The sequence below is a fragment of the Ahaetulla prasina genome, chromosome 14 (assembly GCF_028640845.1).
Source record: "Ahaetulla prasina isolate Xishuangbanna chromosome 14, ASM2864084v1, whole genome shotgun sequence".
In the NCBI taxonomy this organism is placed as follows: domain Eukaryota; kingdom Metazoa; phylum Chordata; class Lepidosauria; order Squamata; family Colubridae; genus Ahaetulla; species Ahaetulla prasina.
Window position 1 is genome coordinate 4,530,977 of NC_080552.1, and position 19,174 is coordinate 4,550,150.

The 19,174-nt window shown below is 43.8% G+C and overlaps 2 protein-coding genes across 4 annotated transcripts in view; both read right to left on the reverse strand.

Moving 5' to 3' along the window:
* BRICD5 (BRICHOS domain containing 5) overlaps positions 1-16,421 on the reverse strand; it is a 28,559-nt gene extending 12,138 nt beyond the window's left edge. For all 3 annotated transcript variants that reach the window (XM_058157078.1, XM_058157079.1, XM_058157077.1), the window contains exons 1-2: positions 16,283-16,421; positions 5,978-6,109 (exon numbers count right to left, since the gene is read on the reverse strand). In XM_058157078.1, coding sequence (XP_058013061.1) covers positions 5,978-6,109; positions 16,283-16,390 — 240 coding nt within the window. In that variant the 5' untranslated portion in view covers positions 16,391-16,421. The remainder of the gene's footprint in view (positions 1-5,977; positions 6,110-16,282) is intronic.
* Positions 14,754-19,158, reverse strand: PGP (phosphoglycolate phosphatase). Its single transcript, XM_058157074.1, has 2 exons — positions 18,543-19,158; positions 14,754-16,725 (listed from the first exon to the last, which is right to left on the reverse strand). The coding sequence occupies exons 1-2, from the start codon at positions 19,156-19,158 to the stop codon at positions 16,400-16,402; spliced, it is 942 nt and encodes a 313-aa protein (XP_058013057.1). The 3' UTR covers positions 14,754-16,399.
* Between the last annotated feature and the right edge of the window lie 16 nt (positions 19,159-19,174).

Below are 19,174 nucleotides of genomic sequence, written 5' to 3' on the forward strand. Positions count from 1 at the left end.
TTCAACTCCTGGTCTCAATCCCCTAAATCAGGGGTCTCCAACCTTGGCAACTTTAAGACTGGTGGACTTCAACTCCCAGAATTCCTCAGCCAGCTATCCAACCTTGGCAACTTTAAGACCAGTGGACTTCAACTCCCAGAATTCCTCAGCCAGCTATCCAACCTTGGCAACTTTAAGACCGGTGGACTTCAACTCCCAGAATTCCTCAGCCAGCTATCCCAACTTTAAGACTGGGGGACTTCAAATCCCAGAGTTCCTCAGCCAGCTATCCAACCTTGGCAACTTTAAGACCAGTGGACTTCAACTCCCAGAATTCCTCAGCCAGCTATCCAACCTTGGCAACTTTAAGACTGGTGGACTTCAACTCCCAGAATTCCTCAGCCAGCTATCCAACCTTGGCAACTTTAAGACTGGTGGACTTCAGTTCCCAGAATTCCTCAGCCAGCTATCCAACCTTGGCAACTTTAAGACTGGTGGACTTCAGTTCCCAGAATTCCTCAGCCAGCTATCCAACCTTGGCAACTTTAAGACCGGTGGACTTCAGTTCCCAGAATTCCTCAGCCAGCTATCCAACCTTGGCAACTTTAAGACCGGTGGACTTCAGTTCCCAGAATTCCTCAGCCAGCTATCCAACCTTGGCAACTTTAAGATTGGTGGACCCAGAATTCCTTAGCCAACTTTGCTGGCTGAGGAATTCTGGGAGTTGAAGTCCACCAGTCTTAAAGTTGCCAAGGTTGGAGACCCCTGCTCTAAGGTGATCCAAAAAGAGACCATAATCCGTTCCATCCAATCTCATTGTTAAATCAAGGGGGGAAGACAATGTAGGGCCACTACCAACTCCAGTCATGTCCCATTAAATTTGATTGGGTGCAGTCAAGGCCATCTCTGTGCTGTGAATAATTCTGAACCTGACTGGGAAGGATGCAGATAATCAGTTTTCTTCCAGGAGGGTCCTCAGGAGCTAAAGCCAATCACACTTCTTAACAACTCTCCCAAGGAGGAAGAAAAATGGAGACCAGATAAAAATTGTCCAGTTCTGAGATGTCCAGCAATGGCTCCTTTTTCAGAGCAGGTGGAACCATCCCCTCCTTGAAGAAGGCATTAACTGCCACGTCATGTCACAACCAAGAAGCCCTCACCAACCAGGGCAGTCAAAGATTTAACAGAGCATTTATATGTTCTTTCTTGATATGCAGGAATGGCTGGGTTCTGCTTCTCACAGGAACTGTTACTGGATTTCATTGGACAGGCTTCCATACAGAGTTGGAAGGTCATCTTGTAGGTCATCTAGTCCAACCCTCCACCCAACAGACCCTACACCATTTCTGACAGATGGCAGTCCATCTCTTCTTGAAAGGCTCCAGTGATGAAGCTCCCACAACTTCTGAAGGCAACTTCTGTTCCATGGGTTGATTGTTCTCACTGTCAGAAAATTCCTCCTTATTTCCAGGTTGAATCTCTCCTTGATCAGTTTCCATCCGTGATTCCTTGTCTGGCCTTCGGGTGCCTTGGAAAATAGCTTGACCCCCTCCTCTCTCTGGCAGCCCCTCAAATATTGGAAGACTGCTATCCTGTCTCCCCTGGTCCTTTTCTTCACTAGACTAGCCAGGCCCAGTTTCTGCAACCATTCATCATATGTTTTATCCTCCAGTCCACCATGTTCTTCTGATGCATGGGACATAGTGAGATTTCACTTTCAGGCTCCTCTGATACAGTTGTCTGAATTGTATTTAACAGAGAGGATACAGATAAACCCATGACACCTTCAACTTTCTGCTTTACTTTAAATTACTGGATGGATCATCTCAGTTTAAAACACTGAATTAAGAGCTCCAAGGACCTTGTTTTCTTCACCAGGAAGAAGAGGCTCACAATCCTCCTAGATAACCCTGCTAGATCACACCTCAGGTATCTCCCTAGGATCTGCATAGTTAAAATCCAACTTCCAATGAATCTGAGTAACTCAATCCAGATGCCAGGAATAGTTCTTACAGAGGCTCTGTGTCAGGAATGCCATTCTGCTATGGCATCCTTCCCTTGCTGCCTGTCTGCCATACTCAGCGGGGACAGCGGGGGGGGGGGGACTCAGCGGGGACCGACTGAGGGGTGGGATAAGGGGGTGGGACTAGCATGAGAGGAATCAAAATTACACATTGTGCTGTTCCCTGAGAGCCGCCAGCTGTTCCAAGGTCACACCATGGAATGCAGAACCAGCCCGTGAAGCCAGGGGCTGTTACCCAAACAATTTGATTGGACACTTAAAGATAATCAGGGGGAAGGTTGGGAACAAGGGAAAAGTTAGCTGTATGTTTTGGGCGTGAAAAACCCAGATCCGGCTTTGCTGCTTCTGTAACCACTTGGCCTTAGTAAAATGTACTTTCATTAACAATGGATTCAAGAGTCTTTCTTTTCTAACTGACCAAGTTGGGACTGCTGACACTCTGCAAATACTGCTGCCTCCTTATCTATTCTGTCCTGTCCTGTCCTGTCCTGTCCTGTCCTGTCCTGTCCTGTCCTGTCCTGTCCTGTCCTGTCCTATTCTATTCTATTCTATTCTATTCTATTCTATTCTATTCTATTCCATTCCATTCCCTTCCCTTCCATTCTTCATTCCAATATCTATTCTATTCTATTCTATTCTATTCTATTCTATTCTATTCTATTCTATTCTATTCTTTCATTCCAATATCTATGCTATGCTATGCTATTCTATGCTATTCCATTCCATTCTTCATTTCAATATCTATTCTATTCTATTCTATTCCATTCCATTCCATTCCATTCCATTCTTCATTCCAATATCTATTCTATTCTATTCTATTCTATTCTATTCTATTCTATTCTATTCTATTCTATATTCCAATATCTATGCTATGCTATGCCATTCCCTTCCCTTCCCTTCCATTCTTCATTCCAATATCTATTCTATTCTATTCTATTCTATTCTATTCTATTCTATTCTATTCTATTCTATTCTATTCTTCATTCCAATATCTATGCTATGCTATGCTATGCTATGCTATTCCATTCCATTCTTCATTCCAATATCTATTCTATTCTATATTCCAATATCTATGCTATGCTATGCTATTCCATTCCATTCCATTCCATTCTTCATTTCAATATCTATTCTATTCTATTCTATTCTATTCTTCATTCCAATATCTATGCTATGCTATGCTATTCCATTCCATTCTTCATTCAATATCTATTCTATTCTATTCTATTCTATTCTATTCTATTCTATTCTATTCTATTCCATTCCATTCCATTCCATTCCATTCCATTCTTCATTCCAATATCTATTCTATTCTATTCTATTCTATTCTATTCTATTCTATATTCCAATATCTATGCTATGCTATGCTATGCTATTCCATTCCATTCCATTCCATTCCATTCTTCATTTCAATATCTATTCTATTCTATTCTATTCTATTCTATTCTATTCTATTCTATTCTATTCTATTCTATTCTTCATTCCAATATCTATGCTATGCTATGCTATTTTTTTTTATTTGAATTTATATCCCGCCCTTCTCCGAAGATTCAGGGCGGCTTACATTATGTAAGGCAATAGTCTCATCCATTTGTATATTATATACAAAGTCAACTTGTATTGCCCCCCCCAACAATCTGGGTCCTCATTTTACCTACCTTATAAAGGATGGAAGGCTGAGTCAACCTTGGGCCTGGTGGGACTCGAACCTGCAGTAATTGTAATTGCAGGCAGCTGTGTTAATAACAGGCTGCATTAGCCTGTTGAGCCACAAGAGGCCCTTGCTATTCCATTCCATTCTTCATTTCAATATCTATTCTATTCTATTCTATTCTATTCTATTCTATTCTATTCTATTCTATTCTATTCTATTCTATTCCATTCCATTCCATTCCATTCCATTCCATTCCATTCTTCATTCCAATATCTATTCTATTCTATTCTGTTCTGTTCTGTTCTGTTCTGTTCTGTTCTGTTCTGTTCTGTTCTGTTCTGTTCTGTTCTATTCTATGCTATGCCATGCCCTGCCCTGCCCTGCCCTGCCCTGCCCTTCCCTTCCATTCTTCATTCCAATAGCTATTCTATTCTATTCTATTCTATTCTATTCTATTCTATTCTATTCTATTCTATTCTATTCTTCATTCCAATATCTATGCTATGCTATGCTATGCTATTCCATTCCATTCTTCATTTCAATATCTATTCTATTCTATTCTATTCTATTCTATTCTATTCTATTCTATTCTATTCTATTCTATTCTATTCTTTCTATTCTTCTATGCCATGCCATGCCATGCCGTGCCATGCCATGCCATGCCATGCCATGCCATTCTTCATTTTAATATCTATTCTATTCTATTCTATTCTATTCTATTCTATTCTATTCTATTCTATTCCCAGTTTTGGGGCTTGAAAACAGCACTTCTCTGTGATTTAACAAGGAAGAAGAATCCTTGTTCATAGTTAGTTTTTGAGCATGTCACGGTGGTTCTTTCCCTTTTGGTAGGATTGTTCAGCCGTTCAAACTGTATGCTAAAAAGGTTTTCTGGACCAGTGGTCTCCAACCTTAGCAACTTTAAGCCCAGAGGACTTCAACTCCCAGAATTCCCCAGCCAGCAAAGCTGGGAGTTGCAGTCCTCCAAGCTTAAAGTTGCCAAGGTTGGAGACCCCTGTTCTGGACAACATGGGACTGAAAAATTACAGACAGATCGCATGCAGATCTTTAAAGCAGTGGTAGCTTTTCTCGGGATCAAGCAGATGATCCTGGAAAGAGATGCAGTTGCTTTAATCAACTGCAGCCCCATGTTATGCTCACATATAGACTTCCGCATGCACGGACGCACTTTTTTTGGAACAGAATCTGATGCATTCCACATCATCTCCACTTTGTTGTTGTCTTTCTTGCCTTGCACACAGACCCATCCCATTCCCCTACCATTTTTAAGAATAAAACTTATACATTTCAATGAAATAGAGAGATTAAATCTCATATATTTCAGTGGTACTATATGATTAATGAGCCATGGTGGCACAGTGGTTAGAATGCAGTACTGCAGGCTACTTCTGCCAACTGCCAGCTGCCTGCAATTTGGCACATCGAATCTCACCAGGCTCAAGGTTGACTCAGCCTTCCATTGTTCCGAGATCGGTAAAATGAAGACGCAGATTGTTGGGGGCAAGAGGCTGACTCTGTAAACTGCTTAGAGAGGGCTGTAAAGCACTGTGAAGCAGTAATATAAGTCTAAGTGCTATTGCTATTGCTATTAAGAGCAGTTTGACAGGGCAGCCGATTATCAAAGGAGATCGTGAGGAGGAGTGGGCTGCCCTTTGCCTAGATGATTGAATTTGGATTCCTGCCCTGAACAGAGGGTTGGACTTGACAGACTCAAAAAGCCCCTTCAACTCTAGGATTCTATTGTCTTCTATATTCTTCTATTAATGTTGATATACCTCTAGTATTATCAATACAATTTGTTGGGAAAAATTGCTTTTATACAAATGTGGCAATCTGTGGAAGATAATAGGAGGAAAGAGACAGTTTGGTGTAATAGTGAAGGTGCCTAGAAGCCAGTAGGTGGTGAGTTCTAATCCTGCCTTAGACATGAAGGTCAGCTGGATGTTGCTTTGGGTCAGTCACTCACTCTCAGCCCAAACCACATTAACAGGGTTGTTATGGGGCAAATAGGGGGAGGAAGACATATTACGCATTTTCATTGCCTTGGGTTATTTACAAAAAATATAAAGATGGGATTAAAAAAAACCTTTAAAAAAAGCTTTTCTTCTTCCAGCTAGGTTCTTAAACAGAAATAATTCTATCCGTTTTCCATTCTTCAAACTGAGATGGACTTCAGCATGCTCTTTGCAGGGCTGCAGGCCATATCTAGCTCAGATGGAGAGAAAGTTTTCAGCTACCCCTGCAAAAAAAAAAAATATTGAGAATCGGGGCTAACGGCCCTCTGGCAAAAGGCCACGTCTTACCTTGGGCGAAACCTGGGTGAAGCTGACAGTAGCTGCCACAGTGATGCAGATAATTCCACAGGTCAACATAACGGAGAGGATGGCCCCAAATATCCTGGAGGGGCTGTGGGATTCTGCTGGAGGGGGCTTTTCCTAAATGGAGAAAAGGGAAAATTAGTCCTCAAAAAAGAGCTTGGATTCCATTGTTAGTTTCATCGATAACCGTCATGTGTAACCACATTCTTCTGGGGCTGGGGGCAAAGCTGATTGAGCAACGAAGATTATCACTCATTTTTGAGCTATGTGAGAATCACAGCATTGGAGCAGTTTATCTCCTCCATTTCTGTTATCAGAATTATGTAAATGAGAAATAAGATAAACAGTGGGGACAGAGAATTAATTGACACAGAAAATTTCTGTCCCCAGCAATCGAAAACTAAAAGGGTTATCAGCGCATGTAACATAGATGTCTGTGTGGGTAATATTATCAGCCCTGCTATCAAGCAAAACCAAGCATTTAACAGTGAGTGCCATACCATGTGCACTAAACCAACAGATGGCAAGAAAGTAGGGGCAGTCAGGCACAACACAGGTTATGTAGACAGTAAACACAAGGTCAATCCAAATGGACTCAAATGTCTATACACCAATGCACAGAGTATGAGGAATAAACAGGGTGAATTAGAAATTCAAGTAAATGAGGGCAGATATGATATTGTTGCCATTATAGAAACTTGGTGGGATGAAACTGACAAATGGAACATACAGCTAGAGGGATATAAATTATTTAAAAGAAATAGACCAAATAAAAGAGGAGGTGGAGTTGCACTATATATAAGAAATAACTATATCTCTACAGAAATAGATGAACAATGATGAAAATCATCTTGAATGTATTTGGGTCAATATAAAAGGGGTGAAAAACGATATTGCCATAGGTCTATACTATAGGCCACCCAACCAAACAGAGGAAGTAGATAAACTTTTTGCTAGTCAGCTAACTAAGGTATGTAGGAAGCACATCACAGTAGTAATGGGGGATTTTAACTACCCTGACATCAACTGGGAAACAAACTCTGCACCAAGTGGAAGATCCAACAGGTTCCTAACAAACCTAGCAGACAACTTTGTTTCCCAAAAAGTAGAGAAGGCAACAAGGGGATCAGCCATACTGAATTCTCACTAACAGAGATGAAATGATAGAAGGTGTTGAAGCTACAGGAACCTTGGGGGTAAGTGACCACGCAATATTGGAATTCGACATTAAGCAAATACAAGTAGTAGAACAAAGTCAAACTAGAGTCTTGGACTTTAAGAGAGCTAATTTCAATAAACTTAAAGAGAGCTTGAGAAGGATTCAATGGATGAGAATCCTCAGGGGGAAAACAACTCAAGAAGCTTGGGAAATGTTGAAAAGTGAGATTATAAAAGCGCAGTCTAACACAATACCAATGAAGAAGAAAAATAATAGATCTCAAAAGAAACCAGCATGGATGTATAAAGAACTATCTGACAAATTGAAAGACAAAAAGGACAAATATAAAAAGTGGAAAGAGGGGCAAATAACTAAAGCAGAATATCAGCAAATAGCCCGAGCCTGTAAAGATGAAGTGAGGAAAACTAAGGCTCACAATGAACAAAGGCTAGCGACAAAAGTAAAAAATAACAAAAAAAGCTTCTTCCAATATATTAAAAACAAGAAAAAAGTCAAGGAAACAATTGGCCCATTGCTGGGAGAAAGTGGCAAGAAGATGTCAAGCAACAGGGAGAAAGCAGATCTACTTAACTCATTTTTTGCATCTGTCTTTACACAAAAGGAAAAAACAATCCAACCTATCAAAAACAGCACTACAAAAAACAGATTAGAAACACAAGTTAAAATAGGAAAGAAAATGGTAAGTGAACACCTGTCTACCCTAGACGAGTTCAAATCACCAGGACCGGATGGATTACACCCCAAGGTTCTGAAGGAACTGGCAGACGTGATCTCAGAACCACTGAACTATGTCTTTCAAAGATCCTGGAGCACAGGGGAGCTGCCAGAGGACTGGAAAAGAGTTGATGTAGTTCCCATCTTCAAAAAAGAAAAAGATCCAGGAAACTACAGACCTATCAGCCTGACCTCAATACCGGGGAAGATTCTGGAAAAGATAATCAAGCAACGAATCACCAAACACCTAGAAGCAAACAAAGTAATAACCAAAAGCCAACATGGGTTTGTCAAAAACAGATCATGCCAGACTAATGTTATTGCATTCTTTGACAAAGTGACAAAATTAGTAGACCAGAGGAATGCTGTCGATATAATTTACTTGGACTTCAGTAAAGCATTTGATAAAGTAGACCATAACCTACTACTAGATAAAGTAGAAAAATGTGGGTTAGACAGCACCACCATCAGATGGATTCGTAACTGGCTGACCAACCGCACTCAACATGTAGTCCTCAACGGAACTACATCCACATGGAGGGAAGTATGCAGTGGAGTACCCCAAGGTTCTGTTTTAGGCCCAGTACTCTTCAACATCTTCATCAATGACTTGGACGAGGGGATAGATGGGGAACTCATCAAATTTGCAGATGACACCAAGCTGGCAGGAATAGCCAACACTTCAGAAGATAGGCTCAAGTTACAGAAAGATCTTGACAGACTTGAACATTGGGCGCTATCTAACAAAATGAAATTCAACAGTGAAAAAAGTAAGGTTCTACATTTAGGCAAAAAACCCAAAATGCACAGGTATCGTATATGTGGTACCTTGCTCAATAGTAGTACCTGTGAGAGGGATCTTGGAGTCCTAGTGGATAACCATTTAGATATGAGCCAGCAGTGTGCAGCAGCTGCTAAAAAAGCCAACACAGTTCTGGGCTGCATAAACAGAGGGATAGAATCAAGATCACGTGAAGTGTTAGTGCCACTTTATAATGCCTTGGTAAGGCCACACTTGGAATATTGCATTCAGTTTTGGTCACTGTGATGTAAAAAAGATGCTGAGACTCTAGAAAGAGTGCAGAGAAGAGCGACAAAGATGATTAGGGGACTGGAGGCTAAAACATATGAAGAACGGTTGCAGGAACTGGGTATGTCTAGTTTAATAAAAAGAAGGACCAGGGGAGACATGATAGCAGTGTTCCAATATCTCAGGGGTTGCCACAAAGAAGAGGGAGTCGGGCTGTTCTCCAAAGCACCTGAGGGTAGAACAAGAAGCAATGGGTGGAAACTAATCAAAGAAAGAAGCAACTTAGAACTAAGGAGAAATTTCCTGACAGTTAGAACAATTAATAAGTGGAACAACTTGCCTGCAGAAGTTGTAAATGCTCCAACACTGGAAATTTTTAAGAAAATGTTGGATAACCATCTGACTGAGATGGTGTAGGGTTTCTTGCCTGGGCAAGGGGTTGGACTAGAAGGCCTCCAAGGTCCCTTCCAACTCTGTTGTTATATTATATATTATAAATGTAGACTAATTTTTAGTGCCATTGCTTGATGTTTTAAGTTTCCAAAGGCTATAGATATTTCCAAGAGTTAGAGAAATTTGTCCCAACGGTTTTGGCCACAGCATATAAGTAATACTGTATATAAATTGTAGTCTTCCTGTACCCTTAGAAAATGAAACATCCGATTGACTTATTTTGGTTATCAAATTGATTATCTCTATCTCTATCTATCTATCTATCTATCTATCTATCTATCTATCTATCTATCTATCTATCTATCTATCTATCTATCTATCCATCCATCCATCCATCCATCCATCCATCCATCCATCCATCCATCCATCCATCCATCCAGTGATGGGATTCAGCCAGTTCACACCACTTCTGTAGAACCAGCTGTTAACTTTCTGAGCAGTTTGGCAAACTCGTTGTTGGAAGAAATCATTAGGGCAGAGAACCGGTTGTTAAATTACTTGAATCCCATCACTGGATAGGTAGGTAGGTTGGTAGGTAGACAGACAGAGAGACAGACAGACAGATACATACCTACATACCTAATCTATCTATCTATCTATCTATCTATCTATCTATCTATCTATCTATCTATCTATCTATCTATCTATCTATCTATCTGTCTGTCATCTGTCTGTCATCTATCTATCTATCTATCTATATCTATCTATCTATCTATCTATCTGTCATCTATCTATCTATCTATCTATCTATCTATCTATCTATCTATCTATCTGTCATCTATCTATCTATCTATCTATCTATCTATCTATCTATCTATCTATCTATCTATCTATCTATCTATCTACCTACCTACCTACCTACCTACCTACCTACCTACCTACCTACCTATCATCTATCTCTAGCTCTACACCTACCTCTATATACATGTATATACACACACACATCGAATGTATAAACGTAATTACCTGAGTGATCTTTTCCGAGAAAGGATTAATGTGGGACTTGCTCTCAGAATAGAGCCCTCATCTTATGGCACCTACAACACAAAGTCCCACCTTCAGCCTCTCCAAAGAGGTCCCTTCCAGATGTGAAGGGCCAGCCAGACTGAGACATTGGGTTGTGGAAAACCTGAGCCGATTAATTCTTTATGGGACATTGTAGCTAGCAGGTGCCTCCAAGATTGTTCTCTACGTGGGGGAAAGGAGATTCAAGAAGGCTGCTGAGTTTTCAACCTACAGAATGGCGCTTGGACTCAGGAGTGATGGAGGAGCTTCCCTTATGCGGCATCCTTTCTCTTCCCCCAGGGCAACGTGGATGGAGCTCAGGGCATCCAGCAGCTCTAAACCATTTTGGTGCACAAAAGCACCCACCACCAAGATGGGACCCTTACCTGCAGGCAGGGAATCAGGGCTGTGGCCCTCCCTGGAGCGAACCTGGTACGGAGGGAAGGCTACTTACTGCATTGAGAGTGGTGTGGGCCACGGCCTGCTCATCCATCCTGGATTTTTCTTTCCTCAGACTGAGTCGAATTGCTTTGCAATTCCAGAGCTCCCGGTTAGAAACTCAAGAATGTGCCCAAGGAGAGCCAGGTGAGCAATGCCCCTGGATTCCCAGCCTGGGCAGAGGCATGTGGAGGTGAAACTAGACTACCTAGTGGGTGGAGGGAGGGAGGGGGGGATGCAGAGAGATGCTGGCCAGGCCCCAGTGATGCTTGCCCTGCCCTGCCCGGAGAGACAGCCAAGGCATTCATGGGAGCACAATCGAGGGCTTTGTGTCAGGGACCTTGATGCTGGCAGATGTTCCAGGGCTCCGCAGCCCTTTCTTGTAGGAAGGAAGGAACCTGGCTGGGGGAGAGCAGCTGTCTGCCCCCCTCCCAGGCCCAGAGAGCAAAGGTTGGGGGGGGGTCAAATGCCCTGCTTGCCTACCAGCTCCAGAGCATCCTCTGATCTCCATCTTCCACTGCCTCTGGAGAGATGCTCTTTGCTCCCATCACTTTCCCTTGCTGACTTATTTCCATGCACAAGGAGAAGAGGTACCCGGTTCAGGGACAAGAACCCATCAGATAAGGAAAGAGTTTTCTCCCGCAGCTTTCGTTTTGGTAGAGCCCATTTGCGTGGGGCCTTTCGTTCGATTCGTTTCAAATGGCTTTTGGATTAGTTTACGGCTTGGTTTTCGTGAAAACCCAGAAATTGGGTGAATTCATTGACCAAATTGAGAAAGTTGTGTGAATTGCAATCACAAAAACATGTTTGTGGTGAAATAGAGTTACTTCCTTTGGTTTCCCCTACCCTTCCTCTTCCTCTTCCTCCCCACCCCACCCCCTCTCTTTCTACCTCCTTCAAGATTGCAAGACCCTTGTGGAAGGAAAGGTCTGCATTTCCTGATTTGAGAAACAGAGAAGAGCTGCATCTTGGAGCATGCAAATTTCCTTTCCAAACGTGAAAAGGCGCCTTGATTCCTGGTTCGCCCATGGAAAAAAAAAATTAACTATTAGGACAGCAATGTGGAAGGGGCTTGCTTTGTTCTGAGATTATTTTGATTTTGATTTCCCAATTTAGCTCACAACTTTGCTGTCTGATCTGAGCCTATTAAAGGTTTTCAAGATTGGACACAGATCAGCTCCAGGTGCCCAAACTCTTCTCAGCTGGAGTTGAAAACAGAGTGATGCAAACCCAAAGCTCACCATATCCCCATTGTGCAGAAACCTCTCCAGTCACATTCTGCATGGACACTAAGTAAACCTTCAGCAGGACTGGTCAGCTCTCCACATTCCTTAGTGTCCTTAACAGATAAACAGAGTTGAAAGGGACCAATGTAGACCATCTAGTCCAACCCCCCAGCCCAAGCAAGAGACATTACACCATTTTTGACAGATGGCAGTCCAGTCTCTTCTTGAAAGCTTCTACTGATGAAGCTCCCACAACTTCTGAAGGTAACTTCTGTTGATTGTTCTCTCAGGAAATTCCTCCTTATTTCCAGGTTGAATCTCTCTTTGATAAGTTTCCATCCATTATTCCTTGTCTGGCCTTTGGGTGCCTTGGAAAACAGCTTGACCCCCTCCTCTCTGTCTGTGGCAGCCCCTCAAATATTGGAACACTGCTATCATGTCTCCCTTGGTCCTTCTCTTCACTAGACTAGCCTGGCTCAGTTCCTGCAACCATTCATCATATGTTTTAGCTTCCAGTCCCTTAATCACCCTGGTTGTTCTTCTCTGCATTCTTTCTAGTGTCTCCACATCTTTTTTATAGTGTGGGGACCAAAACTGGATGTAGTACTCTAGGTATGATCTTACTAAGGCTTTATAGAGTCCTGCTAGAGGACTCAAGAGATTCCAAGGCAAGCCTGCTCTGAGATCTCGGCCACGCGGGCCTGTCATTGTTTGTCATTCTTCTGTGGCACACCTGCCCTTTTCTCTTGCCAAGCAATCGTACCTGGCAAGAGATCACAGCAGCCTTCCTCCTTCTTCTGAGACCCACTGATAACAAGAGGTGGGACGGAGGAGAGGAATGCTTTTATACCAAGCCTTCTCATTCTCCACTTTCAAACAAGTGTATTTTTGCACAGCACAGCTTGAGCTTAAGACTGGGCACCATTCCCTCAGCCCACAGCCCTCACTCTGTTAGGTGAGCTCTGCAGTCCTTCTAGTTTGCTAGTGAACTGGGTATGTCTAGTCGAATGAAGAGAAGGAGTAGGGGTGGCATCGGGAGCTGTGGATCAGCTGGGTCCTTTTGTGGGCGCAAATCCCTCTGGCCACAAAGTTCCTTTGCTGATAAAGACACCAGTGCAACCCTTTGTTTTACAGACTTCTTTATTTCCCTGCTTCAGACAAAGCTATCTGGCTTCTAGAATTGCTTCTTGGTTCCTTTGGGGACTAGGTGGAGTACAACTGGGGTTCATGACTACTGAGCGGCCTTTTTACTCAGTGACCTTATGCTGGTGGGTTGTTGTTTTTTTGAAGGGACCTAGGATGTAAATTGGATGCTAGCATGTATTGGGTTTCAGATGGAATTCATTTGGAATTGGCTGGTGGAGGGGGAGAGATAGGAAGATCTCATTGTGGGTGGGTGGGTGGGGGTCTCTTGCAAGGAGGGCTCCAAGTCCAGTAAAATGCAGGTCTCCTCCAGATCCAGAGCCATTTGATGCCCCCTTGGATAATCTGGACTTGATTCTTTTTCTCTGGAAGCCCAAGGCAGGAGAACAGTGTGCCAGATATTCTGTTTGTTCTTCTCATGCGATTTTGGAATCTTTTTTTCTGTCCTGCTGCAACAATTGAACTTGTTGGACTCATCAGAGCCTGTGACTCGGCATTTAGCCGAATTCTATTTTCACTGTGTGGACTCAAAATACTCTCATGGCGTTTGTAAATCATTTGGAGGAAGAGAAAATTCCTAACTTCATCTACAACTTCCATCTCCCACTCTTCTTTTATTCGCACTGTTAATTATTGCAAGTTTTGTCATCCCTTTCCAAGAACACTCCTTCAGAGTAAGGCACGTCAGCAGTTGTTGGAAGGTGCTAAGGGAAACAAGAGATTGAACATGCTGACCCCATATTGAGAAGCACAATTCTGGATGCAATTCAACGAACTATAGACTTGACTCAAACCCTGCCTCCTTTGAGGGATGGGTTACATTGAAAACTACGGAATTACAGGAGACGGATTGGCCGAGATAATTTAAAATAAGCCAAATTGAGCCCTTGATAATTCTCACCATCATCCTTTGCCCATTCTACACTCGTTCATCAACATCCTTGCCCCACTGCCTGGTGAAAAAGCCAGGTCATCTTTACCATTTTTCTGAAGGCCAACAGGGAGATGGCCCGTATCTGGGAAGGGACGGGGGTGGGGGGTGGGGAAGGGGGGAGCTGTTTTGTAACATAGGCGCACCATTACACAAAGGAAAACTGGAACATGCCCACCCTGGCCAGATCTAGCAGGATGGGCAGAAACCATGTGGAGAGGTGATTCACAGTTCTCCTGGCCCCATCCCTTTAGACTGTTAGATTGTAAAGATGACCACCTGAATTTCGAACTGCACATGGACCACACACAGTGGGGGCTACCTGGGCAAAGAATCATGTCTTTAGAGTCTTATGAAAAGCTAGCAGTACCAGGGCATCCTAACTTCTGGAAGGAGAATGTTCCGTATGGTTCACATGGAGTGCATTGCTGTGTGATGTAACCAATCAAGTGGAAGTGATAAAATTCTTATCTTTGTAACTCCAGCCTTGTTCCAGGTTTTGCCTCATGATCTCTCCTTACCCAACCTATCAATGAATCAATTTATACATCAATTTAGGGGGTGCCTTGGGGTCTCATTTAAAATACTCTTAAGGGAAAAAGTTTTCCTTTGGTATAAAATGAAAAGATCAGACACACAAAAAGGAAGCAAGAGTTACGTTTAATATGACTCAACGTCTGGATTGAAGTTAGGTAACAGTTTTACAGTGCCCGCTTAAGAATTTGACAGCGCAGCTTTGTTAAGAAAAGATGTAATGAAAGCAGATGGACGGTTCCACTTTGTGGCCAGCTTGTTTGAGCAACTGCTCTGACCATCTAAGCATTTAATGTAGATTTGACAAGGCCCTGAATCTCCCTGGAACTCTCTCAGAACAAGCCCTCCCAAGAGATCCGGATGTTTTTTTAAAAAATTGGTTCACAGAGTTTACATAATCAAGAGAACAATCTTTTAGACTTGCAAATGAAAAGCTGACAAACTTAAAAGAAAAAAAGAGAAAAATTATTTTAAGACGTTAATAATCTATCTTTTAGCACGTCAGAAGAGATGGAGAGATTAACATAATTTATAACTGCAGAATGTCTTCCGCTATAGATAATGCAATTATTGCTGTATGAAAAAGTGAGAAATTTCAAGCACCTTCAATATTGAAAATGCTGCCTACGCAAAATAACTGAAATACATTTGAAGCAAAAAAAGAAGTATCTTTCCTTGGTTCCCAATTTTAAGGTGACAATCTGGCAACTGATTCTGCAAGAAGAAAACTACCTGAGCACCTGAAAAGTGCAATCATGTTTACTGCAGACCAACAAGGCAAAAATGGTTCATACACCTGTTTTCAGCAAGTGTCAAGATAGATCTGCAAACGATTTTTCTTGTGTCCTATCATCAACCCAGATGATTTCAATAGGAAGCACTAAATATGTTAATATAGTGGCTTCATCAACACTGATTTCAAAATGGCTTTAGGAAAAACAAAAACCTGCATCTATTTATGATACTGAAGAACAAAATGCTAGTAAATTCACTGTTGCCATGAAGAATTCCCACTATCACGGACTGACAAATGAACTCAGCATTCTATCCTGACAATCAAGTAATTCAAATATAATTCGCTGGTGATCTGAAGGATGGACTTTTGTTACATGCTTCTTGACCAACAAACCAAACTGAAACGTGTTTTTAGAATAGGTACCGTAATCAGAATTTCTAAAGAAACATATGAAGCATGATGGTGTAATTCTTGTTTTGCATATAAAGCAGTGCAAATGCCACTGGGCAGGAGCAAAAACATTACGAATAGATACACAATGATTTCCATTCCCCTGAAATAGCTGAACCAGAGCCCAAGTAATCATAAAAACCAACCTTGACATCAAGTCTCAGATACCAGAGCAGCTGCCCTTAAAACTGCTCAATTCCCTGAATTTCCAAAGATTGCATTGCAAAACACCACAGTGCAAGGTTTAAACAGAGGCCTGCTCAGTCCTCCAGCTCAGACGAGCAGGCCTCCGCCCTGATACCTGAACACCAGCCAGACACAGCTTGATGTGTCTGAAAGCTGATAAGACACACACACACACACTTCCCTCTTTCTTTCAAAGTGCATTTTTAAACAGGAATTTGTAAACAGAGAACTCAATTTGAATGTTGCGCACGAAAATCATCTTACTTTTGCAAGCAGCAATTGTGTGCACCGCACTAACTGAGAAGATACTACCAGCCTGAAGAGACTGCGGGTGGCTTGGGCTGAAGAAAGACCTCTGCAGAGCTGGAACATCTCCCTTCCTTAATTGGTGAGAGCAGGGAGGAGGTCCGCTATGCTATCGACGTAGTAATCAGGGACCAGGCTTCTGCGCTCAGGACAGCCGCTGTAGAGGTGGCCCTTAACCTCATCCAGTGTCGTGACCCCAGTGAGAGTGAGGAGGGTGGTCAGGCCGCAGGTGTTGCCCATGAGGATGTCTGTGTCCAGGCGGTCACCAACCATGATTGTGCGCGCAGGGTTAATCTTAAACTCGCTGGCCACACACTCAAACATGAAGCGGCTGGGCTTGCCCACGATGAAGGCTTCCCGCTCTGCAGCTATCTCCACTGCCTTGACGAGGCAGCCCGTCCCTAAAGGAAGAAAGACAAAAATATATATATATGAAGAAATCAGCAGGCCAATGGAGGGGGGGAGGGGCAGATGCAACAGCGAGGAACTGGTGCAAACCTGAGCGGGTCATAGAACTCGGTTTTTAGTTTGCTAATATGGGGGGGGGGGACCCTATATGGTTGCAGTTGGGTATGTCCTGCCACTTTGGGCCTGAAGTTGAAACAACTTTCGTTTGCATCACCTTCGCTCAAGCTTTTGTTTTGCAGGATCTCATGGCCCCCATGCAATCCCAGAAAATATGCCTCTTTTTATTGGAGGCAGCATAGGAGTGGTGTGCTTGCACCTATGCCTGCTCTGAAGGACTTTTTCGACTTCAGATCCAAAGACAGCACATCTCCAGATCCAGGGAATGAGGGCAACACCAGAAGGAAATGTGTATATAAGATGTGACCCAATTATCATTCTGCACACCAGCTGAGCAATGAAAAAGCCATGATGTAGCAGACAAACAGGCTTCAGGACCACAGAATTTAAGTTTCTGTGGACAGAACCCCATTTCTGTAATGTGATGAGTATTATCCCAGGGGAAAAAAGAGCATGTATACACATAATGGGGAATTAATTTTGTTTTTGAACCTGAAATAAACACCTTGCATTTGGCAGATCCTGAGGGGACAGTCATCATTTTATTTATTCTGGGTTTCTGCTAAAACAAAATCTAACTAGTCTTATGTAGATGAAGGCCTCTCTCCCCTCTCCTATATGCCCCCCAGCCCCTTTCGTTCTCTACTTCTTAGTTATTTCAAATGTTTCAAGCACAGAGTACTTAATATTCTCATGTGCACATCACTCTCTCAATCTTCCTAGCCACGCATGGAATGTTTTATATACCAACACAAATGGTGGAAGTGGGACAGGATAGCTTGTTAAATGTCCTATCAATTAAACCAAAAGTTGTTCTAAATGGTATTTACTTATATCTGAATGTCATGGACATTGGATGGAAAAGCAGGATAGAAACCGATTAAATAATAATAAATGATTATTACTCTACACATGGCTTTAATCCAGGATCCGAGAATGGGGCTTTACTGCTTTTTTTGGGGGGCGGGGAAGAGGCTGTATACAGCTTCCACTAGCACAATTCTGAGAAAGAAATTCTATTCCCAGTATAATTAGTACAAGGTTGTTTAGGGATTGTTACACTTTACAGGATTAAACTGAAAGAGGTTTAGCGTCTAAGTCACCGGCTCAACCTAAGATTTTACAGGTAGGAAGGCAAGAAATGTGACCTCACATAGCCTCAGAGAATTAGCTGAGCCAAAAAGGCTTCTGGGAGGGTCCCAAGTAGAGGTAGTCCTCGACTTACAACAGTTCGCTTAGTGATTGTTCAAAGTTACAACGGGCACTGAAAAAAAGTGACTTCTGACCATTTTCCGCACTTCTGACCACTGCAGCATCCCCATGGTCACCTGATCAAATTTCAGCTGCTTGGCAACTGACTCACATTTATGACCCTTGCAGTGTCCCGGGGTCACGCTCTGCGACCTCCTTGCAAGCAATGGAGAAGCCAGAATCATTTAACAACCCCGGGTTGTTATTAATTTACCAACTGCAATGATTGCACTTGACAACTGTGGAAAGTCGTAAAATGGGGCAAAAAAACCTCCCTTAACTAGTGTCTCGCTTAGCAACGTAAACGCTGGTCCTAAATCGAGGACCACCTGCACGTGTCGATCAGAATTCCCCCCTGCATCCCCTTCCCCAAAACCCCCCTTTCCTGGCAACCAGCGGGTCGCAAAGGCGGGCCGCCCGGCGGAGGGTGCGGGGTCCGTACCGGGCACGGCGCTGCCGCCCTCGAGCGGAAGCCGGTTGTCGCGGTTGGTGCCCACCAGCAGGCAGCCTTGCCCGTCGCCGTCGCCCCGCAGCAGGTAGCGCATGGCCAGGCAGAGCTTGCCGTAGGCGAAGTGCTCGTCGTAGCCCACCAGCACGGCGCGCACGGCGGGGTCCAGCGGGACGCGCGCGCCGAAGTGGGCGGAGCCGGGCTCGGGGGCGGGGCCGACGCCCAGGTGGGCCACGCCCAGCGCCTCCAGCTCCGCGCTCAGCGCCGGCCCGCCCAGCACGTAGGCGGCGCCGCCCGGCGGGAGCGCGCGGCTGAGGTGGCGCGCGGCGCAGTAGGCGGAGCCGAAGACCTGGCCGGGCTCGGCGGGCGGGAAGCCCAGGCGCCGCAGCTTCTCGGTGTAGGCCTGGCGCGTCCGCGAGGAGTTGTTGGTGACGTAGCAGAGCCGCTTCGCCCCGCCCGCTTCCAACAGGTGCAGCGTCTCGGCCGCGCCGGGCAACGCCGCCTCGCCCCGCCACAGCACGCCGTCGCAGTCGAAGAGGACCGCCTCCGTCTGGGAGAGCAGCTGCCGGGCCAGCGCCGCGTCCAGCCGCCGGCAGCCCTTCGCCTCCATCGCGGGAGGGCGGATG

Excerpts from the sequence above, each read along its gene's own strand:
- PGP (XM_058157074.1), bottom strand. The coding sequence starts at position 19,158 with ATGGAGGCGAAGGGCTGCCGGCGGCTGGACGCGGCGCTGGCCCGGCAG. Across the intron at positions 16,726-18,542 it reads GGGCGGCAGCGCCGTGCCCG|GGACGGGCTGCCTCGTCAAG; the intron begins GTACGGACCCCG and ends TTCTTCCTTTAG.